The sequence below is a fragment of the Cucurbita maxima genome, unplaced genomic scaffold (genome assembly GCF_002738345.1).
Source record: "Cucurbita maxima cultivar Rimu unplaced genomic scaffold, Cmax_1.0 Cma_Scf00012, whole genome shotgun sequence".
In the NCBI taxonomy this organism is placed as follows: Eukaryota; Viridiplantae; Streptophyta; class Magnoliopsida; order Cucurbitales; family Cucurbitaceae; genus Cucurbita; species Cucurbita maxima.
In genome coordinates, this window is record NW_019272028.1 from 2641281 (window position 1) to 2669025 (window position 27745).

The window sequence follows — 27745 nt, forward strand, 5'->3', positions numbered from 1 at the left end:
TCGATAGGTTCTCACATTTTTATAAGAAATGCTTTATTCCCCTTTCCAGCTGATATGGGATTTAACAATCCACCTTTTGGGGTCCACAGGTTCTCACATTTTTACAAGGAATGCTTGGTTCCCCTTTCCAACGGATATGAGATCTAACAATCCACCCTTCGGGGTCCAGTGTCTTCGCAGGCACACCAGTCTTTGTTCGACTCTAATACCATTTGTAACAGCCCAAACTCAATGCTAGCCATTTGTAATAGCACAAACTCGACAGATATTGTCTATTTTTTTGCTTTCCCTCAAGATTTTTAAAACATGTCAGTTAGGAACAAGTTTTCACACTCTTATGAGTAATGTTTCATTTCCCTCTCAAACCAACGTGGGACCTCGCAATACCCTACCCGATCAAATATGATATTGAAAAGAGAAAAATCCCGACAAATCTTTATTTTTGTAAACAATAAACAATAATCTCGATTGGTAAGAAAGATAGTTGTCAAAATCAAAGCCTCCAAATTTGAAAAAAAAAAAAAAAAAAATCCTTAAAAGAATAAAGACAACTTTATGAGATGGATGAAAGAGTGAGAAGAGAATGTTTTGTTTCCATTCCATATGGATTGCCAATATAAATGTTTTTCTTTTTCTTTTTCTTTTTCTTTTTATAAAATTTAAAATTTAAAATAATATAATAAAAATAAAAATAAAACAATAAAAATGGACAGATAGTCCTACTCTCTTTTCACTTTAAGTCCTTTATTATTAGCACTCTTTCCCTTTTTTTTTTTTTTTTTTTTTTTTTTCTCATTTATTATTTAAATTATTTTATTAATCTTATTCTTAACAAAAGTTTAATCCTTCTACTTTTTCTTTAATTTCCCTCACCCACAAGAAAAGCACAAACATTCTCTTCCTTATATACTCAACAACTCTCTTACACTTACTTCAACTTTACATCAAGAACTGAAAGATGAGAGCTGGAATTTGCACTATACAACTTCAAGCTCTTAGCATCGAGGCCGAGACGACGGTGAAGCAAGCGATCGGGCTAGCACGTCGACGAGGCCACTCTCACGTCACTCCGCTCCATGTAGCTACTGCAATGCTCGCATCGTCCTCCGGTGTCCTTCGTAGAGCTTGTCTTCATTGCCATTCTCACCCTCTCCAATGCAAGGCTCTCGAGCTTTGCTTTAACGTCGCTCTTAACCGTCTTCCTACGTCGACACCAAACCCACTTTTTGGCCCTCAATATCCCAATCCTTGCCTTTCCAATGCCTTGGTTGCTGCCTTTAAACGAGCTCAGGCACACCAACGCCGTGGCTCTATCGAAAACCAACAACAACAACAACCGATTTTAGCTTTGAAGATCGAGTTGGAGCAGCTCGTTATCTCGATCTTGGATGACCCAAGTGTTAGTAGAGTCATGAGAGAAGCGGGTTTCTCGAGTACTCAAGTAAAAAACATGGTCGAAAAAGCTGTTTCCTTCGAGGTTAGTAATTTTTCATTCATTACAACCCAATTATACATCATTTTTATTGGTTTTTCTCTCTTACAAACACTAAAAAACCAATCTTTTTTGCTCATTTCAGGATTACAACCATGAAAAACACTATTTTTACGAGAAAAAATTGAGCAATTTGCTACCCAGCAAACCCATTTCTCATACCCATTTCACAAAACCATTGCTTTCAAACACTATCCCAAATGAAGAACTCACACAAATCTTAGAAGAACTCTCAAGAACACAAAGAAAAAGCACCAACACAGTGATTGTAGGTGAAAATTTGAGCTCAATTGAAGGCATAATAAGAGGAATAATGGAAAGATTTGAGAAAGGAGAAGTCCCAAATGAATTGAAATTCTTTGAGTTCTTAAGCCTTCCACTTTTCTCCTTAAGAAACCTTTCAAAGGAAGAGATAGAACAAAAGCTTTTGGAGTTAAAGTGCATAGTAAAAAGCTGTTTAGGCAAAAGGGTAATTTTTTATTTGGGAGATCTCAAATGGGTTTCAGAGTTTTGGTCAAATTATGAAGAAAAAACAAGTTTTTGCAGCCCGGTGGAGCAGATAATCATGGAGATTCAAAGATTATTACTGCATGGTAATAATGGTGAAAGCTATGGTAAATTCAGGGTTCTGGGTATTGCAACTTTTCAGATTTACATGAGATGTAAAGCTGGGAATCCTTCTTTGGAGTCTCTTTGGTCACTTCAGCCTCTTACAGTTCCTGTTGGAAGTTTGAGTCTCAGCCTCAAATTTGAAAGGTAAAAAAAAAAAAAAGACATGTTTTTTACTGTGTCTCATTTGGTGTTTTTTACTGTGGTTTAGCTGAATTCTTACCCTTTTTTGTGTTTTTTTGGTAATATTTCAGCAAAGAATGTAACTTTCAGACCAATTCTGTCAAGGGTTTCACTTTATGTCGTGAACAGTACAAAGATGAGGCAAAAAAGACTGCTGTAATTGCCACTCAACAGGTTTGTTTTTGTCTCTCTCTTCAAAATTATTTCAAAATTATTAAAGTTTTTGCCTTTTTGGATTAATTTAATTTAATTTTTTTTTAAACAGGATGATCAATATGAGGAGTGGAATAATCATAAAGGAATCAACTTTCTTGAGAAATCCTTCAATTTTTCTCCCACTTCTGATTTGATTTGCCACTCTTTTCTTGGCCCGAAACCGTCTCCGAAAGAGTATCAATTCTGGGGTTCGGACGAGTCGGACCGAAACATTATTGTTTCGAAACCCGAGCTTCTCTCGAACCCTAATTCAAGTCCGAACTCTGCTTCTTCGAGCGAAGTTCTAATAGAAGAGGAAGAAGAAGAACAACAACAACAACACTCGAAACTTCTTTCGAATTCGCTTATGAAAACGATTCCAAATTGCTCGAAAGACAAAGCTAATGAACTTTCAGCCATAATTCTCCATTGTAGATCATTGAGAAGGTCAAAGAAGCAAGAAAGTTGTAGCCTGTTGTTCATGGGAAATGAAGAACAAAGGCAAGCCAAGGAAAGAACAGCAAGAGAATTGGCTAAAATCTTGTTTGGGTCACAAACAAAGTTCATTTCCATTGGTTTGAGCAGCTACAAACAAGAAATTGATGAACATTATGAACAAAAAAACATCAAAAAGAGAGGCAGAAATGAATTGGGTTGCAATTATTTGCAAAGATTTGGAGAGGCAATCAATGAAAATCCTCATAGAGTGTTCTTCATGGAAGATATTGAAGAAATTGATTATTGTTCTTCAAAGGGTTTGAAGGAAGCCATTGAAAGGGGAAGAGTGAAGCTTTCAAATGAAGAAATTTGTTCATTAAAAGATGCCATTATCATCATCAATGCTCAAAGACAAAGTGTTAAACAAGAACACGAAGAACACGAAGAACACGAAGAGAGGAGATTTGTTTCATTGGATTTGAATATAGCCATTCAAGAAGGGAATGGAGATAGAATTAGATCAATCTTGGAATGTGTGGATAGGAAAATTTTATTTTCATAATTAGGTTTTTAATTTCTTCAAATAGTGTGTGGGTGATATTTTTTTTTTTTTTTTTTTTGGGGATTTTCTTGTTTAGTTTTAGGAATGTAAATGTATAAATTAATGCATATTTTTCCTAGTGGTTTGATCCTATAATCGAGTTTTGTTTTATACAGCTAATTTTATAGTATCGGATATACGAGAGCAATTATTTAGCTAATCGTCGAAACCAGATCAATACCCATTTTCAATCTCGGTACAAAATTCGAGTATAGGGTACAAATAAGAGTGTCCAACCTATAGACAAATTTCTTCTCGGGAAAAGCAAAAAAAAAAAGGACTAATTCTTACCAACTAGAAGCTTGTCCCAGTATTACTATGGTAGGCAACGATCTAGCCCCTATAGTCAGTAGGAGTCCCCTATTACTATGGTAAAGTTTGAGGAGGACGAAGAGAAAATGTTCGTGTTTTCGGTTCATATAACACAGAGATATTTACGATACATTGTCGAGTTAAGTTTCGAACAGAACACGGTTTTCCCATCCGTTCCTTTTCTTGGAACTTTTCTTTGAACGATCCTTTTCTCAACTATTATTTGAAGAAGAATTCAAAGCTTATATGATCATAAAATATGTTCATAAAATCAACTTTCTAACAAGCTTTTATCACATTCCAATTCTTATGAAAGTTAAATGAAACAAGACAAATATATAGAGAGAGGGTAAATCAAGTTGGTAGAAAAGAGGTAAATTTCATTTTTACCAATGTAAATTTTAAATAATAAATTTTTTTTTTTTTTTAAATCATGTAATTTTTTTTATCATAAACGAGTAAAGATGTTCATTTAACTCGGAGCCTCGCAAAGATCCCACGCACCATCATATATATATATATATATATATATATATATATATATATATATATATATATATATATATAAATTAAGATATAAAATTAATTTATTATATTCGAACCTTTCTAATTGTGAATGTTTGATTAATCCACCACTCCTAAATGGTGTGAAAGTTATCTTGTTTATAATCAAATAAATTTATGGTAAACTATAATTTATTACTAAATATCCTTAACACCCCACCGCAAGCTAAGCATCAGATTTAAACGAACGTGAAGCTTGAATCTGAAAAATTCAAAGAGGTTGAGAAACACTTTTCATGAAGATGCTAACAACCCGGTTCTTGGCCATAAAAAATTTGCAGAGGGATCGCCGCTCAGCGGCGATGCTGCCTTGGCTTCGGCGAGAATATGTCTAACCCATGAAGAGGGATTGTCGCTTAGCGACAGCTGCCTTGGCTCTGGTGAGAATATTTCTAATCCCAAGAAGTAGAAGGGGAAACCTAGAGCAAGGGACAAAGACAATGTTGAAGCCGGAAGAGTCGCCACATTGGGTGAAGGAGCCAAGTTTGGCGAGAAGGGCAGTCAGAAGAGTCGCCTCATCGGGCGAAGAAGCCAATTTTGGCAGGAAGGGCGGCGGCAACTTGGTTGGCGAATAGGCCAGTGCGGCACCCAGATTCGGAAGGTAAATCTCTGCAAAAGGTTGATAGATTTAGGTTAGGGTTTATGTGAAGGATGAAGGTTGATTGAGAAGAAAATGAGAGAGACTATATTGACCAAGGGGAAAACCGATTGGGTTGGAAAAGGTGAGGTTGTATGTACAGAGTATGACGAAAGGTGATTTGAAGGTCAATAGGGTGGAGCCGAAAAGTAATCAATCAGCTCCGACTACAGCAGCCATGAAGACTGCCCCTGCGACGTAAAAACCAGCAGGGGTGGTGGAGAAGAAGATTAGAGGATTCAAAAGCCATTGAAAAGAAAGGATCGGGGTTGTTAAACCGAGAGGGCTCTGATACCATGTGAATGTTTGATTAATCCACCATACGTAAATGGTGTGAAAGTTATCTTATTTATAATCAAATGAATTACAAGGATATGGAAATAGTAATAAATGAAAATAACAATAAATGGAAAGATACATATGATAATAAGACAAATATTAGATATTTGCCTTATAATAAAATATCAAATATAATATATATGGTAAACTATAATTTATTACTAAATATCCTTAACAGTAATCATAAACAAAATTAGTATTTATAAGTTTAATTTTAAAAAATTAAATGGTTTTTATCATTTTGTAATGATTGATTTAAAAAAATATAAATAAAGATAATAATAAATAATAAAAGTAAAAAAATACATAATTGTCATTATTTATAATTACACCCATAAAGTTAGATATAATTAAAAAAGAAAAAATGAGAGTATAAAATATTGAAAGTGACACATAAAAAAGATACTATTGACCAAAACTTTAAAAAAAAAAAGAAATATATAAAAATATTTAAAAAAAAGTTTGTCTTTATTTAGTTTCAATTTTGAAATCTCTCTCAAGTTTGAAAAGGAGTAGCGCGGATGATTAGGGATCCAAAAGTACACAAAATACTTTAAAAGAATTAAGAAGCATCCAAAGATATTCCTCCTTTACAATCATAAAAGCAAACAATTAATCCCTTTTTTACCCTTAATCTCGGGTTTTGTTTCGGGTTAAATTAGGGTTAAGCTACTATGTATTAATTGATTTATTTTGATTCTCGGGACATTTCTTCGTTATATCAACTAACTATTGACCCATAAGACCCAGCGTGGAGAGATTTCTCCCTGTTAGCTAAACGAGGTCAAAGATTAGGATTATATTCCCTGACTTCAACACCATCTCTCTCATCCTCGACCTGGGATGTCCTACATTGGTTGGGGAGGAGAACAAAACACTCTTTATAAGAGTGTGGAGATCTTTCCTAGTAGACGCTGGATCCTGAAATGAGTGGATTGTGATGTTCCACATTGGTTTAGAAGGAGAACAAAACACCCTTTATAAGGATGTGGAGACCTTTCCTAGCAGACGCTGGGCCCTAAAGGGAGTGGATTATGATGTCTCATGTAAGGGTTTGAAACCTTCCCTAGTACCTAAAGGCCCTGAGCCTAAAGAGAACAATATCTGCTAGCGGTGAGCCTGGGTCATTACACGACCCCACCTAAGTCTCCGACCCTATTAACTAAACAGGTCGGGAACATATCAAGTTTATACTAATCGATATCGAAAATTCATGATTACATCTTTGCATGAGTCTATTTGATTAGTGGAGGATTAAAAGTAATAAAAAAAATAAATTAAGAATTTATTTATTTTTCAATTAATTATATTATTATATGCCTTCCTCTCCTTACAAGAAACCCAACTAAAAGCATTTATTCAAAACCTTGAGTAATGGCTCATTTATTTATTTTATATTTTATATATTTTTATATATTAATTTAAAAGAAAAAAAAAGTTTTCAAAATTATCAAATAAAGACAGAACCTCGAGCTTTGTTCCCATTAGAGAGAATAAAGGGCACAAAACCTCTCTCTCTCTAGCTTTTTTTTTTTTATTTTTTTTATTTTAAAATATTTTCTTAAAAGAATAATTTTTAATATTTATTTATTCATAATCCAAAATTTGGTTAATTAATGGGTTAATTAGAAAAAGAAAAAAAATACACATGAAAAATGTATGAAATTATACTTTAGTCAAAGATTATATAATTACATGTCACATCAAAAATAGCTTGTATTAAATATAATAATGTCGTATTTAAATGTATATATATGGACCAACTTGACTATATATTTGGTAGGGTTTTGACTCATAGTGAAAACCAGGTCTGTATTTCACCTACGGTAAATTTTCTAAATTCTTTCACATGGATCATTTAAATTCAAGACTTTGTTGTACTCTTGACTCTCGAGATGTTACATCTACTTTTAGAAATCGTAAATTCAAAAACTAATCTCGTTGACTACATAAGAATCTTGTCGGATTACTGTCCAAGCTTATCGGGTTTTTCGAATTGAGATTTTTCGATTGAGTTTGTCTCTTTCATACGTCGTTCTAGTCTTTTGTAACGCTTTAGGTTTATTTACCTTTTTCGTTACGAGCTAGGAGTTAAACTAACCCTAATTTCTAATTTTAGGATAACCGAGAGGTTCTAAATTGATGAGAAAAAACATTATCTAAAACATTTGTTGGAAAAAATAGGTCAACATTTTAGACACCAAACCCAAGGAAATGGGACCATGTCCTATACCATAATTGCATTACGGTCTTGTTCCTTATTAAAAGTTAAAAATGTTAGGGTGTTTGTCCACCTTGGTCTTGTCTTCGAGGGTTTTGTGAAAGAACCAAAAATATTCAAAAATAACAAAAAAGTCCTTTAGTTTATAACAATTTAGTCCTTATATTTTTTATTCGATAACGATTAAGTCCTTAAATTTTAGCCATATTACGATGAATATTGTCTTTGGTCCATTACGTATTGCTGTCAGTCTCACGGTTTTTAAACACGTTAGACAAGTTGGTACACCACCCAGTGTTTGACTCTGATACCAGTTGTAACTGTTCAATCTCACGCTAGCAAACATTGTCCGTTTTTGTCTGTTACGTATCGTCATCACTCTAACAGTTTTAAAATGTGAATGCTAGGGAGCAGTTTCCACACCCTTATAAGAAATGTTTTGTTCCCCTCTCAAACTAATATGAGATCTCACATGAACGTTTTTAAAAACAAACGAACTCAAATCGTCGTAAACTTGAAAGAACATAGATTGAATCATTACAGGAAGAATCTGATCCATTTTTTTCACTGAAATCTTCGTTTTTTCCCTCTTTCTCTATCTCTACCTCTTGGGTATCGTGTTTGAATCAGTAAAGTGCTTTTTCTTCCGTATTTGTATGAATCGATATCATTACGCTCTAATTCCTTTTCAAATCGAAAAAAAAAAACGAAAGAAATTAGGGCGAAATAGAATGATGGGTCGGGATCGATGGGTGGGCATGGATCCCGAGGAGCAAAGGATTTTTTTTTGGAGAAATGATGGGATGGATCGATCGGATCCTTTGGATCATAAAAAAATTAAACAATCTTCAAAACGATGATGACAGAGTTTACAAAAGGAAAAGGAAAAGGAAAGAGATATGTCTGTGTTTCTATTCTTTTGAGGGACTCCTTAAAAGCATTCAAAATGCAAATTATTTCCAAAGGCTTTTGCTTTTTCTACCTTTCTCTACCATTCTCCATCTCGATAAACTCGGCTCGGTTCTAGTTTTGCATGGTTAGATACATGAAAGAGTATCGAATTTGTGTTCGGTGGTATGTTATTACAGATATACAGTTTCTCGAATTTAGCTATTAACTGTATTGAAAGAGCTAACAGTTACGTTATAACAGTATCGTTAAATGGGTTTAGGGTTTCGTGGTGGATTCGAGAGATAGGAAGGAAGAATTAAGAATTTGGGATAAGACCCATTTCGAGAATCATTCAATACTCCGAGAGAGAGATTGTTAAATCGTTTTTTTAGGGTTTTAGAGTTGGATACGAGAGAGAACCCATTTTGAGTATCGATGCTGATTATTAAGAGTATCATTAAATGGTTTTTTAGGGTTTCGTGGTGGATTCGAGAGAGAGAGAGGAAGAATTGAGAATGTAGGATAAGACCCATTTCGAGAATCATTCAATACTCCGAGAGAGAGAGAGAGATTATTAAATCGTTTCTGTAGGGTTTTAGAGTTGGATTCGAGAGAGAACCCATTTCGAGTATCACTGAACACTCCATCTTAAGACAAACTATGACGGGTTTTGAGAAAATTAAGATTATCGAAGGTTTAATAGTTATCTAAGAACGTACAAATATTTTAATACCAAGAATTATTACGAGATAGTCGTATCGTAACAAATACGTCGGGAGAGACAAAGTTGAAGAGAGGGTGAGCTTTTGCAGTGTTTAGGAGAAGAAAGTAAAGCAAAATTGAGCAGCGTTTTTTATGAACTCTCTTTTTTGCTTTTATATGTAATGTGAACTTTGCATGAAAGTAAGGGATTTCTTGGATCTCCCACCAATCTCTTCAATAATCACTAAATAATTAACCATCTTCTCTAAAATTTTAACTAAATATTAAACTCGATAATATCGAATCTATAGATCGAGGGAGATATCGACATATTGACTAATTCTGAATTAAGGGTATACATGAGTCAGTTGGGTTGGTGACCCAACCTACCTGAATCGAGTTCGCAACCCAACCCAACCCAACCCAACCCAACCTTCTGTTTTCGAATTGGGTTAAGTTCAATTGGGTCAAGTCGGCAAATTGTTATGTTTTAAACATGAGTTTGTTGGGTTGATGACCAAAATTATTTGAATAGAGTTCACAACTCAACCCAACCCAACTTTCTATTTTCGAATTGGGTTAGGTTGGGTTAGGTCGGGAAGTCAAACTGTTATTTTTTTAAAACTAAAATTTCATACTATTCAAATATCAACCCTTTACCAGTCACAACACATCATTAATATCTGTTAGAAATATTAAAAGTAGGGTTTGAGTTAAATTGTAACTCTATTTTTGGGTGGGTCAAATATCAAACATTTACGAGTGACAGCAATCACTGATATCGTTACAAACATTAGAAATAGGGTTGAATTGACTTGTAACCCTATTATTGGGTTGGTCGGATTACCGGTCATTTGAATACTCTTATTTTGAACCGAATATTTTTTTAGTTCAATTCGTCGAATATGTATTAACGAGTTGAGTTATACCGAGATTAATTAATGTGGGCAGAGCTAAAACGAGCAAGTGATAAAGGTGAATCGGACGAGGAGAGAGAAAGTGGAATGGGTTGGTTTAAAGGGAGAAAGAAAGGAGGAAGAGAGTGTGGAAAGAGCAGTCAAAAGAAGGGATGAAGTATGAAAGTTAACAAGAATAAATTTACGAGTGATCCAATGCCTTCCATCACGTTGGTTTCAATCATTGTTTGATCGCTTTTTTTTTTTTTTTTTTTTTTTTTCTTTCTTTTTGAAAAAAAAAGGAGAAAAGATTCTGTGGTACTCGCATAGTACCATTTATATGCAACTCAATGAGCAAAAGGAAGAAAAATAGATACCTATCCTATATCATAATTCTACATTATTCTAATATATTTCCTTTTGAGTAATAAATATATTATTCTTATAATTAATTGTTGAGCTATTGTTAAAAACGCTGTTCTTTTAACGGGACGTTGTTTTGACAAAACCGACGCTTACCCATGAGAAAATAGGATTTGAATTTAGGTTAAGTTATAAGTTTATATCTATTTAGTTCTTAAATTTTAAAAAGAAATTACCCGATCCATGATTTTTTTTTTTTTTTTGGTCTCATAAGGAATGTTTATTCCTTTCTTTAATCGATGTGGGATCTTATAGTCCATCTCCTTGGGTGTCCAATGTCCTCGATGGCACACTGCCCAGTGTATGGCTTTGATAACAAAAAGTGAAGGTGGTCGAGTTGGTCTAAGGTGCTAGTTTATTGTGAGACTCACATCGGTTGTAGAGGAGAACTAAGTATTCCTTATAGGGGTGTCGAAACATATCCTTAACAAACGTGTTTTGAAATCGCGAGGTTGATGGCGATCGTAACCAATCAAACACAATCGAAAGAGATCTTATTTAAAAAAATAGAGCAATGTTTTTGAAAATTTTAAAAAATGTGTTTGAATTTGATTGTATTGAAGAAAGGTAGCAACGAGCTTTATTGCCTTTCTTCTTCAAAACTTGCCCTAGCATCTTGTCTTCTTCTCTTGTGTTGGAGATTCCCAATCCTAGGACTCCAATTTTCAACAACTATTTGATGGATAGGGAAACTTCAAGTTTTATTTCATGGTCCCAACCGACGAGTCATATGCAAGTTCTTTCTTTAACGCTATCATCATTTCGGGTTTCTCGCCATTGATCGAATATGAATAGAAGATGCTACACTTTATATCTATAAAACGATTTGTCGTCATCTGTCATTTATGTTTGTTCCAATCGTCTTGTATACTCAACATGAAAAACTGATCATTCAGTGATGTAAGTACACTCCTAGTAGGCAAGCATCATCTTGTATACCCGATATGAACAAATTGCGTAAGAGATCCAATTGTTCAGTAATGCAAGTACATTCATCCTAGGCGAGCATCGTCATTTATACTCGATATGAAAAAATTACATAAGGATCCAATCATTCATTGAAGTACACTCGTCGTAGGTGAGCCTTGCCTTGTATACTCAATATGAAAATATTGCACAAACCCAAGAAGCCCATAAATGAGAGTCCAATTAAAAATTAAAATTTTGATATACAGAGACCAAAAGCCAGTGATTTCTTCACACTGCTCTTATCCATTGCCCCCTCCATCACTCCACAGATTCATCAAACACTCTCTCCCCCTCCCATTTACATTTTAAACCAACTAAAAAGGAAAAAAACATGTACATTTTTTTAACTTGTAAGCTAAGAACTAAGAACTATACAGAAACACACACACACTCACTGGAACCTATATAATTGCAAGGAACTCACGTTGGGGTTGAGTTTTGCGGCTTCTTTCCACACTTCAACACCATTTACAGGTATCAAAAAGTAAAACCGTGCTTGCTTTCCTAAGTTGTGACGGTCATGTTGAATAATTTTTGCTTCACAGGACCCTGCCACCGTGCACTGAGACCGGGTTTAATCATTTCGTTTTATGTAAACTAGGCTAACCAGGTGAAGTAACAACAGAACAGGTATTTCAGAAGATTGTTCAATATGACAAAGCAAAGTTCAGTGTAATACATATACATTCCACAATGGATGTTTTGACAACAAACATCATCTAATGCGCAATCGTTATGACCATAAGCATTAAAGATTAACATATGATCATCGTTCATTTACGTAGTGGTTTAAAACATTGAGTAGTAGCAAATAGCAAACAAACAATGAATTTGCAGATCTCCCAACAATCCAAGGACAGTAATAGTTGAGAGTACTTTTTTGGCATTACAATAACCATATTTAAGATGAATAAACATCCAAACAAGAGGAATGTCATTTAGAAGCCAAAGAAAAAAATGGCTGGAATAGAGGAGTTGAGAAACAGAAGCAACAGGTATAACCTAAAATGACTCTTAATATAAGAGCTCAAACTCACCGCTAGCAGATATTGTCTTTTTTGAGTTTTCCCTTTCGGATTTTCCCTCAAAGTTTTTAAAATGCATTTACTAGGAAGAGGTTTCCACACCCTTATAAAGAGTGCTTCATTCCCCTCCTCAACCAATGTAGGATCTCACACCTAGTAACCAAAAAACAGCAGATGACTACAAAAAGACTTCGAAGCAAACTCATCCCTGAAGTAAGTCGGAGCAGCTCATTATCTCCATCTTTGGATAACTCAAGTGTTTGTGGAGCCATGATAGTGAAAAAACACAGTGGATTATTACAGGAAATGGGGCACTGAAGCTTACCACATTTTAAACTTCTCCCTTAGACCTCTCTCTACCGATTCTATTTTTACTGTAATAAGAAATTTGGTAGCTATTATTCTGACAGCCATTACAGAAGGGAGGAAAGATATAAGCTGCTTCGCCATAATATCCTAGCAACCTCCATTTGGAGGCAAACCAATACCCAGCATTTCAAGAAATCTACCTCAGATTTTTAAGATCTAACCAAGCCTTCCAACTCTTGCACAAAATGCACAACTGAAACCCAAATCTTTTCTCAAGTGTCCAATTGAGAGTGTTACTCTTAAGGAATTTTATATTTAAAGGAGAATGAAGGGTAATTTGGCAAGCATACTCGCTCATACTAATCATCATATTGCCACAAGGGGCACCATGGCCACTTAATCAGGAGGGCAAAATTATTACTTCCCACCTAACAAGCTTAAGATCTTTCACATTCTTCAAGGTCTTCCTACAAAAAGAACAATCCTTTCCTATTTAAGACTAACTAACGAAGGAAGTAGATATTGATCTCAAGCAAAGTAAATTAACTTCCATCTCGCATCCCTAGAGAGAGGTTTTCGTTCAAGAAGATAAACGCTCTTAATTTCGTGGAAAAATAGTAAACACATTTTTTTTCCTTCTTTTTTAGTGTAACAAATATGGAATGAGAATTTGAACCAAATTCTTTGACGGCCAAGCTATGACTCTAGACCCTCGTTAAGGGAAAGCGTGCAACTCAATCTTCTACCTGTGTGATAATAATATTACAGAACGAATGACCTCAATTGTGTTGCTAAATCTAAATGATTTTAAAATCATGGGGGGACATACTAGCTAGTGATATTAAATAGCTTATGAGTGATCAAATACGCATGGTTATCAAGAGAGAAATATAAGCTCAAATAAGCGAGAGGGTACATTTATTTAAACCCTAAAGCCAAATAAACCATAAGGCTAGTTCTTTTGGTTTTTCCTCCCTTCTCTAAATCCATGATGTTTTTTTGTTACGGGAGATGGAATGTTCGTTTCGTAGAGGACTATGGATGGAGAAATCCCCCCCCCCCCACCACCCATCTTTTCCCTCATCTCCATTATTGGTCTGCACAGCCTTGATTTCGAAGGCTTGTTTTTAGATAGAGAAACTTCGATTCTCTTATTGAATATCCTTAATTACTTGGATTTCATCTTCGTCACAGGTCTAGGAATGCCTACATATCATGGATCTTGTTGGAGAGCACTCTAATATTTTCCTCAAACTATACTTCTGCTGTAATTACTCAAATCAGGGTGGTCTTTTACAATGTCATATAAAGGAAGTTATAGCAGATTGAGTAGCTAACTTTTCTCTAGAGCAAAGAAAAGTGTCCTGTTACAATGTGTGTGTTCTTTTTTTATATGTATGTTCCAAAACAATCAATCTTGATTTCGATTGAGCAGTTAGCACAGCCATAATCACGTAGTAAGTTGGCCAAGAATTTAATTGAAGAAAGATAAACAAATGTTACAAAAATATAAACAGAAAGCCAGTGGAGTAAAAGAGTTACACTGAAAATGCAATGATCACATGAGCTATGCAGAAACCCAAGAAAACATTAAGAAACTAAATTATAATATATGAACCAAATCTCCAATTTAACTAAACTAAACTATGAGCACAAGCAGAAGCAGTAGTAGCAGGTAGAACATCAGTTAAAGTATAACTAAACTAAATTATAATATATGAGCCAAATCTCTAATTTAATCTAAGATGTTTCCATTTTAATATTCCTCTAAACATTCAAAAAGAAACGAACATCAATGAGACGCCACTTGGGGGTTGGGACCTACCATTAATAAACATAACATACCCTGCACCTGTTAGTGGCGTGCAATCCCACGGGCCACTAACGCGGTTTATTGGGTTTTGTGAGGCTCAGAATACGACAAAATGGTGGGCATATCCTATACCCCGCTAACCTACTCCACCCAATTCATTGACTCTTTCCCTTTTCTTTTTTAGTATTTTATTTGTATCTATCAATGGGTGTGTGGTTAGCGTTAGCCATCCTACATCTACATCTACATCAACATCAACATCACCTAATCTTTACAAGATGATATTTAGCAAGAGGAGATGGCCTTACAATTTTTCTTTTCTTCATGAGCTCACTTGCTAGGAGATGGCGATTTTCGTTAAACTACGCTTAAGTTAATCTCTAAAAACATTTAATTATAAAAAAGAACTTTCCTATTTTGAATTATCAATCCACCCCCTCACTTGTTGGGTGAGGAGCTTTTAGATACAACAAATATACTTTAACCAGTTGAATTATGCTTAAGTTCACAATTCAACGCTCACTTGTTCACCTTCATCAAAATTTCAAGAAAATAAAAATAAAATCAGAGAAATAACCGAAGTATGTTATCCATCTTTTAGATGGATTCCATCAAATGTTCAAACAAGCTTGCAAGCATCATGATTATTCCCACGGGACAACTTTTTGATTCATCATTTTGGTACACAGACAATTTGTAAGATATTAAACCTTAAAGTAGCTGGCCACCACAACTTAAACTCATTCCCCTCTAAACTCCTCGTTACTTATATGAACCTTCTTGGCCACAAATCAAAACATGCTATCTTATTTTATCCTTTTCGTCGTATAATTGAAAAGGATTTTTTGGTTATTTCTAAAACCAAAAAGATTCCCTTGCTGAAATTTCTCCTAAACTTTAATCAAACCTTTCAATTCTAGCTAGTTTGTAGTCAAACTTTGTCCCTTCCTCTGAATTATTTGTAGATTTAAAAAATTCCGTCGGTATCATTCTAATGGGAAATTTATGCATTCTAATCCTCAAATATTTTCAAGTTCAATAAAGAACCTGAATGAGCCTAAACAGAGACTAACAAATCAACAGGCTATTTTCAGAATAAACCAACCCACCAATAACTCAAATCAATGGAAACAACTCAGATTCAATTGATTCAGAGCTTAAAAATTCAGGGTTTTACTAAAAAAAACACTATTAGCTAAATTCAAGCCCAGATTTCTTGACAATTTGATATAAGGTCAAACCAGATCGTCCAATGAAACCATACCAAAATACAAAATTAAATCCACGAAATCAATAAAATAAATTTAGATTCCAAACTAACACGACCCACAGATTATTTATTCTATATTCTATGAAACCAAATCAGTGATTGTTTTTTTAATGATGACTACTATCCAAAGTAAAGTTCAGAATTAGTGTTTGAACCTTAAACAAAATTTAATCACAAGCTGATATATGTATAACGCAATTGTGAAGAAGAATGAAGAATGCTTACCAGTAAGAGGAACGAGCCGGCAGTCCCTTCAGTCCCGGAAAATGACGTCATCGGCGATTTCCATCAACGGCGTCAAGGCTTCCGGCGAGAACTTCCTGGCGAAGAAAAAAGAGTAGCTCGAATTCGACTGCCTCAAAGTTTGTATGAGCGCCGGCGAGACTTCCTCCGGCGAGTACAAGTGAGGATGCCCATCCCAACATCCCGTCCAATTAACCCTAGTTAGCGTGTAGTGACTGCAACCTTGAGGATCCTCCATGGACAACAATGTCGGAAAGTAATGCTCCTCAGGATAACACGGCTCCTCGCCCAAGCACGGAAGCTTGAACTTCCTCCATAGTTTTCTCTCTTTCACCACCAGCGCTGCGTGATTTCGAGTCAGAATGAAGAACTGAGATCCAACCCTGAATCGCTCGAACGGCACTTCAGGAAGCATTGCGGTGGCTCCCCTGGCGATGTACCGCTCGTACAGATTCGGCTCATCGGAGAGGATTTCGATGTAGCTTTTATAAGTAGATTTCGAAGAAAAAGATCGGAGGGAAGTGACTGAGTTTTTAAACAAGAAATTGTACATGAAATCAAATGAATGAATAGGTATACATCGTTGAGAAACTAGGGCAAAGTAGAGGTTCAGAGGGTCATCGATGACGGCGTGAGCAAGGAGTCTACGAGCGGCAGTGATGAGAGTCGGTGACGCTCGCTCAGTCCTCCTCGCCGGAATGAATCTGCCATCGAAAACGCCGCCAGGTTGGTTTAACTCGACGGAAGGATCAGCGTGGATGTAGATATTGTAACGCAATCCATGGCCGCGGAAGAAGCGTTCCCACAACGGGGCGAAAAAGAGATCGGAATTTGTCAGAAAGAGAAACGCAATCTTGGGTTTAGGGTTTGAAGTGATACCTAACCGCGAGACGGAAGAAACACCGCCGCCGCTGCCGCTGCCGACGACGACGAGATGTGAAGTCCGAATAGTGGCCCTGTGGAAGAGAGCAATGTCCTGAAGGTCGCCGAAGAAGGAGAAATGGGATTGGTTAAGAGGGAAGACGAAGAGAAGAGTAAAAGAAAGAAGAAGAGCCAATGGAAGAAGAAATGGGGATGAAACCATGGCCAACCAACAGCACCAAAAACAGAGAGAAACAGAGATTTGGGCTTCCTTGCTTGCTTTCTGGTTCAACAGTGGGTAAGGAGAAGTGATGGATTTTGGTCACATGGGTGTTCTTGGTGTTTGGCAAGTGGGAAAATGAGAGAAACTGAGAGAAAATTAGTGGGAAAGTGAAAGAAAAAGAGTGGCAAGTGGTGAAGTGATAAAATAAGAGAAGAGGATAAAGAAGAAGAAGAAGAAGAAGTGAGAAGCAAGCAAACAAAAATGGGAAGTGGACCTCCACTTTTGTAACCAAATAATTCAACAAATTCAAACTATCTAATATATGGTTCGGGTTGGATTGGGTTGCGAGATTTTTTTGACCCAAACCCAAAAAGTTTGGGTTGATTGGATTGGTAACTCAACCAAATCCGAAAATTTTCACAACCCAGATTGCCATTCTGACAAACTTTTACCTGAGTTCTCCGAAAAATTCAAGGTTTTGGTTTTGAAAGCAAAAAAAAGTGGATTCCGTTTTGTGACCAAGAGTCCATCCTTAATCCAAGCCGAGTTTTTCATTCCTTAGCTTGGTGCAAAAGGCTGATCGCGGGTCCTTTTTCAAGCCCATCTCGAATACGATGCAGTATGGTACTCGTGACCCTGCTAGTGGCTGCCACTGCCTCACACTTAAATGCCGCCAGCTCTGTCTTCCTACTTAAGCTTAAGGCATCCGCGACTTGGTTGGTCCGTCAAAGCGGCAGACTGACGCAACATATCAATCAAACTTGGCAAGTTTGTCTTGTTTGCCATCGTCCTCGTTTTGGCGTGAGTAATTTATAAATTTTATTCGGTTTCGGGTCAACCCGAATTTTTTATCCTATGAGCCCGAAACAGAACCATGTCCCTTCGAATTCAGAAAAAACAAATCAATCCAACCCAACCCCTATAATTCGGGTTGGGTTGGATTGGTCCGGGTTGTCAAGTTGGATGTACACTCTTAATTTGATAATTTGATTTTTTTTATCGGATCAACCCGATAACTTGAAAATAAGGTCAAGATTCACTGTCTTACTTTTAAAAAATTATAAATATTTAACTATTTGATATTTGAGCTTATTTTAGTTATTAATTGTAACATATGAAGTCTATAATTTTTTTTTAATAATTAAAAAAACAATTCGACTGGATAATTCAATTGCCTTCAAAATATTTGAAACATTATTTCGATAATTTTTATTATTTATATGACTTTAAAAAAAATCATAATTTAATTTCTTTAAATTTTGTGACATTAACAAACTGTTTTAATTTTTTATTTTATAAAAAATGGTTTAAGAAATTCTCGTAAGTATTATTATTATTATTATTTTTATTTTGCTTAATTTCATGTGTAACTTTTATTAAAATTAGTAAATTTTTAAATATTTTTACGGGGACTTTTGTTAAAATTAATTAATAATAAATAAGATTTGAAATAAATGTTTTTAAAGTTTGTTTAAATAATGTTATGAAAAATTGTATTATAAAAATTGATTACTTTTTAGTACAATAAATATAGATATAAATATTTAAGTTTTTGTATGTATATAGATGAATATTAATTTTACTTGTAAGTCAAAAAGGAATATATAAATTAATGAAGATTAATTATGCTTATAAACCAAAAATTAATTAGAGGGTCACTGGTAAAATATTAATTTTATTTGTAACAAAAAATGAAATATATTTGTAACTGGTAATTTTTATTTTTATTTTTTTTAAAACGTAATAATAAATAACGGTAAAGTTTATTTCTTTATTTATAAATATAATGAAAAACTGATTAAAAATGGTATTTACTGTTAAAACAGAAATGAATTTAAGTTTTAAATTTTTTATTTTCTTATTTAATCTGGGTCATATTATAATTACCAATAAGCAAATCATTAAATTTTATAAAATTAAATAATAAAAACCAAATATCTAAATTTAAATAGAAAAATATTAAAAACACACACAATATAATATTTTAATGTGACTAAAAAAACATCTAACATAAAAAAAAAAAAAAAAAAAACAATAATATTTGGAATGTTTTTTTTAAATTTATTTATTATCATTTTAATACTATTTTATGTGTGACACGTTTTATACTGAAATGGTTTAAAATAATGTTATTTTAGTTTTGGTCATTGTCCAGTAAAAGGAATATTAAATTTTTTTTGTTTAATATTACTTTTACTAAATAAATAAAAATAAAGTCATACCCGCGTAAAGATTATCTTTTGAAATATTAATTTTCTTAATTAACGAATTTATAAAAAAAAAAATTCATACTCTATTCACACATGAACGATGATCAAAATCCTTTTGTTATTCGGTTTATTTGTTCTTCACCATGTTTCGTCGGCAAACCACCTCTTTACCTTTATTGAGAATTTTTTTTAGATCATAAGGTTCACTACCTAACCCAATCCAATCTTCTATTTTCGAGTTAAGCTGGGATGTGAAGTTGTTCATTTTTTAATTTTTTTAAAAATTATACTTACCCGTCAATTTACACTAGATTACTAATATCTTATGTCAATTGACAAAAATTCTTACATAGCCATTTCGGGACTTCCCAATTTCGTGATTCTCCTTCGGCCCCCTCTCTTTTTACATAGCCAACTAGTCAACCCTAACAAGATAATCCATCAATCAACAATACAGTAGTTGGATCATAGTCAACTTTCCGATCTATATCTCAATTTCCAATCCATGTATCTTTCGTGATTCTCGGTAGCTCCTTCAGCCCACTCACCTTTTACATAGCCAACTTGTCAAAAAAAACGTCCTGAAATTCAGACGATTGCAGATAATACAACTAGCAAATACATTCCTCGAAGTAAAAGATAAGGTTTGAACTAAGGAAGGAGAGTCAAAGAGGGAGGGGGGAGAGCAACAAATGGAACAGCATATATTTCCCTTTTCTTATGTTACAACAAATAACAAATTACAGGAAAACTGAGTCCATAGCACAGGGTTGATGTTTGACCTGAAACATTCACAGACTACTACTTTCTATTACAGTACAAGGAGCGTTCTTCCACTTTGCTGAACCTAATACAAAAATTGTGAACTTGTGCTACCAACAACAAAACCACAAAAATAATTTGCCACTAAATGAGAGAACACAACCAACAATTCTTGGCGTCGACGTTTCCTCATATTATGTCGAAATCAAACAATCCAGGTGACAAATGATATCCCGCTCCCTCCACCCCTCCCCCCTTTCCAACCGATGTCGTGACGGTGATGGAAATATAACTTTTTCCTAGATGAAAAATAACTGGGGTATACTAACACAAAAAGAAACGAATAATACCTTCTCTCTCAATTGCTCCTACTTCTTTCGTGATTTGCTTTTAACTTTCACATATTTTCGGTTCGCCTTGTCACCGCCACCCGCGCCTAATGAGAAGCTCCCTCCAGCACTAGCATTGAAATCTAAGCTACCAGAAGCATGAAATGGAGAGGGATTTTGTGGGGTAGGTGCATTTTGCTGGCTGCCGAACTGGAAAGGACTTGCTGCTACCGGAGGAGGGGCCGCTGAACCAAACATAAACCCTGATGATGGAGGTGGTGTAAGGGGCTGTTGCGGCTGTTGCCCAAAAGTAGGTGTAGGCAGCGTGACTGCCTGGACGGTATCCTCAGCCATGCTATCCTCCATATTTGCTTGATCATTATTGGCGAGGGGTGTTGAACCAAAAGTGAAGCCATGATTAGAATTACCGAAAGCAGGCTGTGACGATGCAGTGGAAGTAAATGAGAACATTGACGTTGTCGATGCACTAGTTGTTGATGACCCAAAAAGCATAGGTGAACTATTAGAAGCAGCGGAAGAAGATGAAAGACCAAAAGAGAACCCTCCAGTTGGAGTTGAGCTGAATCCAGTGGAAAATGATGGCGTGGAGGATGTCTGCCAGTTAAAGAAGCTAGAGCTGGTACCAGCACCGGAACTGACAGAATTATTAGCAGAAGAACTGGTACCAGTAAGCCCAAACGTTGTGCCAGAAGAGAACAAATTCGACGCTGGAGCTGAAGAACCAAACAGAGAACTGCCAGAAGACAAACCCGTATTCGCAGCCAAACCAAATGATGTAGATGATGAACTGAATGGCAAAACAGGTGTACTCTGAGTAGAAGATGCAACCCCACTATTAGCAGGAAAAACCGGAGCACCAAATGTAGGGACATTGCCTGGAGCAGAAGTCAAATTTTCTGGCTGTTTATTAGAATCTGTAGTAGCTGCTGCTCCGAATTGAAAAACGCTGCCTCCAATACTAGATACTTTAGCAGCAGACGTGTCGCTTGGAGGAATGCCACTTAAATTACCAAAGGTTGTCTCTTGCTTGGTCTTGGTTTCCGCTGCTGATAGAGCTGGAGCGGAAGATGAAGGAACACTAGGGCTCCCAAATTTGAAAATAGGTGCAGCTGAAAAAGATGGCACAGGAGAAGGCATAGAAAGGCTAGTAGTGGTGGCGGGTTCGCTGTTGCTAGGGGCAGTAGTGAGGGACGGTTTGATGGATGGATTTTGATTTGTTATATTATTCGAAAAGGTGGTGGCTGGGGAGGAAAATATAGATGGGGTAGAAACAAGAGATCCATTATTAAGATTTGAATTAGTGCTAGGGGAGCTAAAGGAAAATAAGCTGGGAGCTGATGTCGATGTCGAGACAGATGACGAAAACAAATTCTCAGATGTACCAACTGAGAGACCGGCACTTGATCTCTTATCACCAGCTTTGTCTGACATGGACTCTTGTGGAAATCCAAATGACAGGATGCTGCAATAAAAACCGTCTAAAACATTAGTCACTAGTAATTTTCATAAAGCATCACGAGTATCAACCTAGAAACAGACTAGGCGACCAGATCTTGGGAGGTGAAAGAGGGAAATTCCAATTAAAAGAATACGAATTTTTCATAGTGTCCTAAGCCCATACAAAGCACAAACACGTCGATTATGATGCACAACGCTTTTCTCAGCCCGCAAAAAGCATATAATCTTGTTAAAAAAACGAAAAAACTACGATACAAAGTTGTTAACAGAATCTAAATTGATAAACCAAAGTAATTTCTTGAATAAGTTAAGGAAAAATAACGACAAGAATACAGCTTCATCCATTGATGATTACAAACTTGAAAAATGCAACACAATCAATTAGCTTCATATAAATTTATGTATGTGCCGTCCTCACAAAAGCTCAAACACAAAAGAGGGAAAGATTCAGTCATCGAAAAGTCAAAAAGCTTAAATGGTGGTAGAAATCAAGGACTGGCCATAGTTTCGAAATCCTCGGGATAACTGCATTAGATAGAATAATGTACTTCTTGAACATCATTCAGAGTACTTTAATAGATAGCAAGTACTATAAAGCCAAATTCTAAGATAGTAAATGGGGCCTCGCTGGAGTCTATAATGGGTTATAGATAATAGATATCTAGGTTTTCACAAAATAATTAAAATCCCATTTATCATGCATTTCACATAAAAACTAAATATTGAAACATAACCCTATGGATAGAAGTATAAACAAAACAAACATGCTCCAAGTCCAAGGTAAACAACGAAAGTAGCAAAAACTGACCTGCCGCTATTACTCTCTGCTTTAAAAACCGAAGAGCTGCCCACTTTAGTACTTTCTTTTTCATTGACTAAAGGCGATGCAAATTTAAACGGAGCCCCTGTATTCTTATTTCCATTTTCTGTAGCAGCATTTGCAGGAATAGGAAATGTAGCTTTTCCTGGTGCAACATTGCTTTCAGAAGTTGCAACAGGAACAGCATTTTGTTCATTCGTTGAAGGGGCAAACTTGTTTCCAAACGCAAAGGTGGGAGCAGAAGAAAATGATTCCTTCTGTGATGGTAGCTTATCTCCAAAGCCAAATATAGGGGCATTAGCAGCTTTTGGTGCCTCGGATGAAATATTTTTTTCAGGTCTCAAGATTGATTCAGGATCTTTTGCATTGGCTGTAATGCTAGGTGGAGATGCTGTAGCAAAGGATAAGATGGGGCTCTTCTCAGCAGTCACAGGAACATCAGATTTACTCTGGCCATTTATTTTGTTCAGTTCAGATTCAGTGGATGGTTTAACCTCAGCTGAAGCCTGAGGCTTATCTACTGTAATAGCTTCAGTATCATTCGGCTTGCTCATTGCCACTAATGAGCCATCCATTTTTTCTCGCCTATCAAACGATATATCAGTCACTGGCCCATTAGAACATCCTTCTTCATCAATATCTACAAAATCCTAACAAAAGGAGACAGACGACCAGTAAATATTGCAAATTGGGGGGGGTTCATAAGGGACATGCATATAGAGGGCATCGATATCCACAAAATTCTAGCAAAAGAATAGGCATTAAAGAAGATATTAAAGCTTAGAGGTTTTATAATGGAGACACACAGATATACTTAGCCACCTTCTTTTTCAGGTTTGGGTGTGTGAGGGAAATAAAAGAAAATGAAAAACTTGGACGGAAATAGAAATACGTTTGATGATTGAAGAGTAATTTCCCTCGTTTAAAAATGAAAATGCAAGAAGCTAAAATTAAAATATTCTCACCTCATTAGTATTCTTTTCATTTATTTAGTTGGGAGGGAACGCAGGAAGATCGATAAATTAAAAGATAGAAACACAACAGGATTGATCTATTGTATGAACTAGAAGGAAGCAAACCACACACCTCATGTGCACTCATTTGGAAAGCACATTTTGTTTGTGGGGAAGCACCAACAAATGAAACTTGCGGACGAGAACTAAGTACGGTGTCCTTCGTAGGAACTGGAGAACCTAATCCATCACCTGCAGAAATTGCTTTATTAATGGGTAATTTATATTTTAATGAACTGCTTTCCTCAACCTTGTTCTTTTGAGAAGTAAGCTCCCGGGCATCATTAGACTGAATGTCTTCAACATTTTCCAAATACTTAGATGAATCCACATCTTCCAGGCTTCTAAGAGCTGGCCCATGCAACATTGATGGCGACAACTTTGTGGGTGAGTTATTTGTCACACTAAGCAGCTTTAGTTTCAAAGACTTATCCTTTGGAGGGGTCAATTTCTCAAGCTGCTCGAGTATTTTTGAGGCCATCTCACTTGACCTGAGAGGAATTTGAGAAAAACTTGAACTAGGTTTCACATCATTTTCGGACTCTGCAGACCGTTTGGACAAACTACGCGAATAAAGTCCCTTCCCAGAAGATGAAAATGGATGCACTTTTGTAGACTGAAACTGCTGGGCATTCTCAGAACCAATTCCACTTACTGGAATAGAAGTAGAACTGCTTGGTAAACTCAAACCTGTTGGGTAAAGGAGATTGGATTTGTGACGAAGTCTACGAATAGGACCAACATGTCCCATTTCATCATCTAAAACTGAGCTTCTGCGTTTTAAAGCCTACAGAACGGGAAATTAAATAAAATAACATGATCTAGGAGATTACTCAATAATAAAATATGTTATAAAATAGCATTTTCATAAATCATACCCCTTGTTTAGACCCCAGAACTCTCCCTCGCTCCAATGCTAACTGAGATGATGAGGACCCTGTTGCCCTGTAAGCATCTGTTGTCGCTACACTATTCTGAAGTATGAGCCAGAGAGTTAAAAAAAACTGATAAGGTACCGAGGACTAGAACAATAAAGCAGATGTATTTCATTAGAGTACAAACCTTTATGCTATGGGTTGCACTAACTCCGGAATATGGCATTCGAGCCATATTGTACAGAGCAGATCTGCCTCGAGATCTTGGGGTGACAAAACCATTTTCAATAACATCAAAATTTCCAGGAGATCTCGGCACAAGAGTTAAAGCAGAGGATTTCGAGAGATTTTCTGAAGCAAAATTATCCCTGAACTTGTGACTATGGGACGCCATACTCAACGGAGTTGCTTTTGGAGGCCTGCTGCCCATGAACGCTTTTGCAATCTCTGCAGGTGAAGCAACATCCTCATCAAGGACCTGAAACAATTATACAAGTGACAATAAAGCCAAAAATGCAAACAAAGTTTTCAGTGTCAGCAAACTATGGAAAACCAGCACTAAACATTAACCAACGCAGAAACCAAACCAACAAAAAAATTAAAATAAATAAAATAATTCCTACATTTGCTCTCATAACTTGAGTTGGAACCACGTGAGAGCTAATTCCATCTTGAGCTCGAAATTTTGGAGATCCTTCCTGTATTTCATAACTGATAACAGGCGTAGAAGAGGCATGTTCAAATTTCCTCTCTTCAACCCCACTTGGAACATCAACAACTCTTGATTTCAAAAGTTCAGTCAAGCGATCGATCTCAAATCTGTAGAGTGGTTAGCATTTGACATATTAAATATCAAATCAATATCATGCTAAAAACAATATATAAAAAATACACCCAGATTTTCTATCCTAATGGAGAAAAAATGACATGGTATTTTGTAACAACATTGTGGCTTATACATTTCATGCAAGAGCATTCATACTACATAATTTCTAACATGTTTTAAGTTACTAATTACAATATAACCATGTTCAAATTTCCATATAATTCACTCAATTAAATATCAACCAAAACAAGGCAACTCTTCATATAGAAATGAGATAGGAGAAAAAAAATAATTTGACCAACAAACACTCAAATACTTGCCTTGTAAAGGTCTTCTCCTTCAAAATTTGCTCAAGGTCAGTCACCCCATGTGTGTTATCAGTTTTGATACTCGGACCAAAATCGCAGTTCCCTTCTTGAGTTCCAGAAAGATCCTAAAGATTAATAAAAAATTCAGAAAATGTTAAGACATAAAAATTCAGACTGTAGAAACGCAAAAATATCAGATTTTTGTGGAACTGATTTTTGCATGCAGTTTCACCTCAACAGATACGGAAATTAATGCATTCATGAAAATAAAATAGGTCACTCACTAATGCTAACTTTTGGCATCATGTCCTTTTTTTTTTTTTTAACAACATTTTAAAATAGCCTTTTCAATTTGTAAATCAGAAAGAAAAAAGAAAACAATGCAGTTTTTAATTAAAAAAAATCTCACAATATCTGCAATTATGAAAATGTTAAAGCATAACAAAAATATGTACATGGAGAGAGAAAAAACTCAGTGATGATGTAACGGTTTTCAATTAATAACAGAATTGGATTTTTTTTAAAAAAAAAACAAAAAAAGAGTTAATGATAAGCAAAAACCCATATGAGATAAAACTTACAGCTGCAACTTCTTCATGGTTCTCATTTCCCATCTCATCATTAGCCTCTGGAAGTATAAAATGCAAGAACAAAACAGTAAAAGAATAACCAGAAAAGTCAATGCGAAAACTTCAACCAAGCTCCCATGTCAAAAGTTAATGCGAGCACAACAATGTATAGCCCTAAAAACATAATAGAATAATGAAAACATGCTTCCTAAATGGGTATCAACATTGGTATATTTCAAAATCTAAGATGTCACTTTCGTAGAAAAACAAAATTATGAGATCAAGGTTTTAGAACACAGTAGTACACAACCTATATAAAAGGTCATGTTCAAGTAAAGTCGTTGTTACATACTTGGAAACAATTTGCAGTTTTAAATATTAAAATGACGTTACAGCCAACAGAATAAGAAATAGAATTCTGTTGTTTACATGTGTTATTGTAAGCAGTCTTCTCAACCACGGGTGATACATTTTTTATTGATAAATACTAAGAATAACTTACTTTAAACATACTCATTTTTTAGATTAACATTATTAATGGGAAGCAAAAATATCCTATTCAAAGGGTAACAGTAAACAAAATACTGTAAATAAATATATATATATAAACACATATAGAGAACCAAGTGGAGACTAAAAATGTTATGCTTTCCAAAAATCCTTCTGGGGCTCTCAAAACAGATGGTCCAATGGGGGTGGCAGAAACAGCGTTACAAGATCGGACCTTGGACTTGGCCTTGGCTTTGAGCTCAAATACATGAATACATGGACAAAATACATATTTTCACGAAGTTCTTAATAGAAATTAAAACCAATCCTTAAAATTTAGATGCGTGGTCGTTTTAAAAAGTGATAGAAATCACACTCGGGCTACCCTATTGTCTGGAGAACAAATTTTAATATATCTGACATCTAAGCAACGAAAACAAAACAACATTCCAAGCAGACTCAATATTGTTCAACTATTAAGCTTTAGAGAACTTGCAACTCAATATGAGGAATATACAGCAGGGAATCACGCAAATTAATGACATTTAAACAATTGAGCCTCGACAAACCTAAACACTCATACAAAATCATAAATTCAGGTTCCTCTATGCCAAAAAGAAAACCCCACAGCTATAGTACTCCCTCACGAAAAAAGCAAAATATAAAATATAAAAATCCACGTTTTTTTTCAGCCATCTTCAACCAACACCTCCAAAATAAACGAACGAGTACCAGAATGCGAGAAACAAAACCCATAAACCATTCTAACAACCGTTAAGGGAGCATTCCAATTAAAAACCAAAAAACACCAGGAAAACAACAAAAAAAAAAAAAAAAAAAAAAAAAAAA

The 27745-nt window shown here is 35.4% G+C and overlaps 3 protein-coding genes across 5 annotated transcripts in view; 1 reads left to right on the plus strand and 2 right to left on the minus strand.

Moving 5' to 3' along the window:
- The first annotated feature begins 919 nt into the window (after positions 1-919).
- LOC111487188 (protein SMAX1-LIKE 3-like) lies at positions 920-3605 on the plus strand. Its single transcript, XM_023134485.1, has 4 exons — positions 920-1477; positions 1578-2248; positions 2356-2458; positions 2550-3605. Exons 1-4 carry the CDS (start codon positions 959-961, stop codon positions 3477-3479), a joined length of 2223 nt encoding a protein of 740 aa, XP_022990253.1. The 5' UTR covers positions 920-958; the 3' UTR covers positions 3480-3605.
- An 8026-nt stretch (positions 3606-11631) lies between these two features.
- Positions 11632-17442, minus strand: LOC111487264. 3 transcript variants are annotated; one of them, XM_023134627.1, is made up of 2 exons: positions 16115-17442; positions 11632-12074 (listed from the first exon to the last, which is right to left on the minus strand). In XM_023134627.1, exon 1 carries the CDS (start codon positions 17214-17216, stop codon positions 16143-16145), a length of 1074 nt encoding a protein of 357 aa, XP_022990395.1. In that variant the 5' UTR covers positions 17217-17442; the 3' UTR covers positions 11632-12074; positions 16115-16142. The 3 variants fall into 3 exon arrangements, with proteins under 3 accessions (XP_022990395.1, XP_022990394.1, XP_022990393.1); XM_023134626.1 differs by having other exon boundaries at positions 11632-12021; positions 16115-17437; XM_023134625.1 differs by having other exon boundaries at positions 11632-12034; positions 16115-17435.
- Positions 17443-20107: 2665 nt separating this feature from the next.
- LOC111487168 (nuclear pore complex protein NUP1-like) overlaps positions 20108-27745 on the minus strand; it is an 8784-nt gene continuing 1146 nt past the window's right edge. The window contains exons 2-9 of the mRNA XM_023134440.1: positions 26420-26466; positions 25851-25963; positions 25328-25523; positions 24892-25182; positions 24708-24803; positions 23903-24616; positions 22805-23466; positions 20108-22000 (exon numbers count right to left, since the gene is read on the minus strand). Of these exons, the coding sequence (XP_022990208.1) occupies positions 20557-22000; positions 22805-23466; positions 23903-24616; positions 24708-24803; positions 24892-25182; positions 25328-25523; positions 25851-25963; positions 26420-26466 (3563 nt within the window). The 3' untranslated portion in view covers positions 20108-20556. The remainder of the gene's footprint in view (positions 22001-22804; positions 23467-23902; positions 24617-24707; positions 24804-24891; positions 25183-25327; positions 25524-25850; positions 25964-26419; positions 26467-27745) is intronic.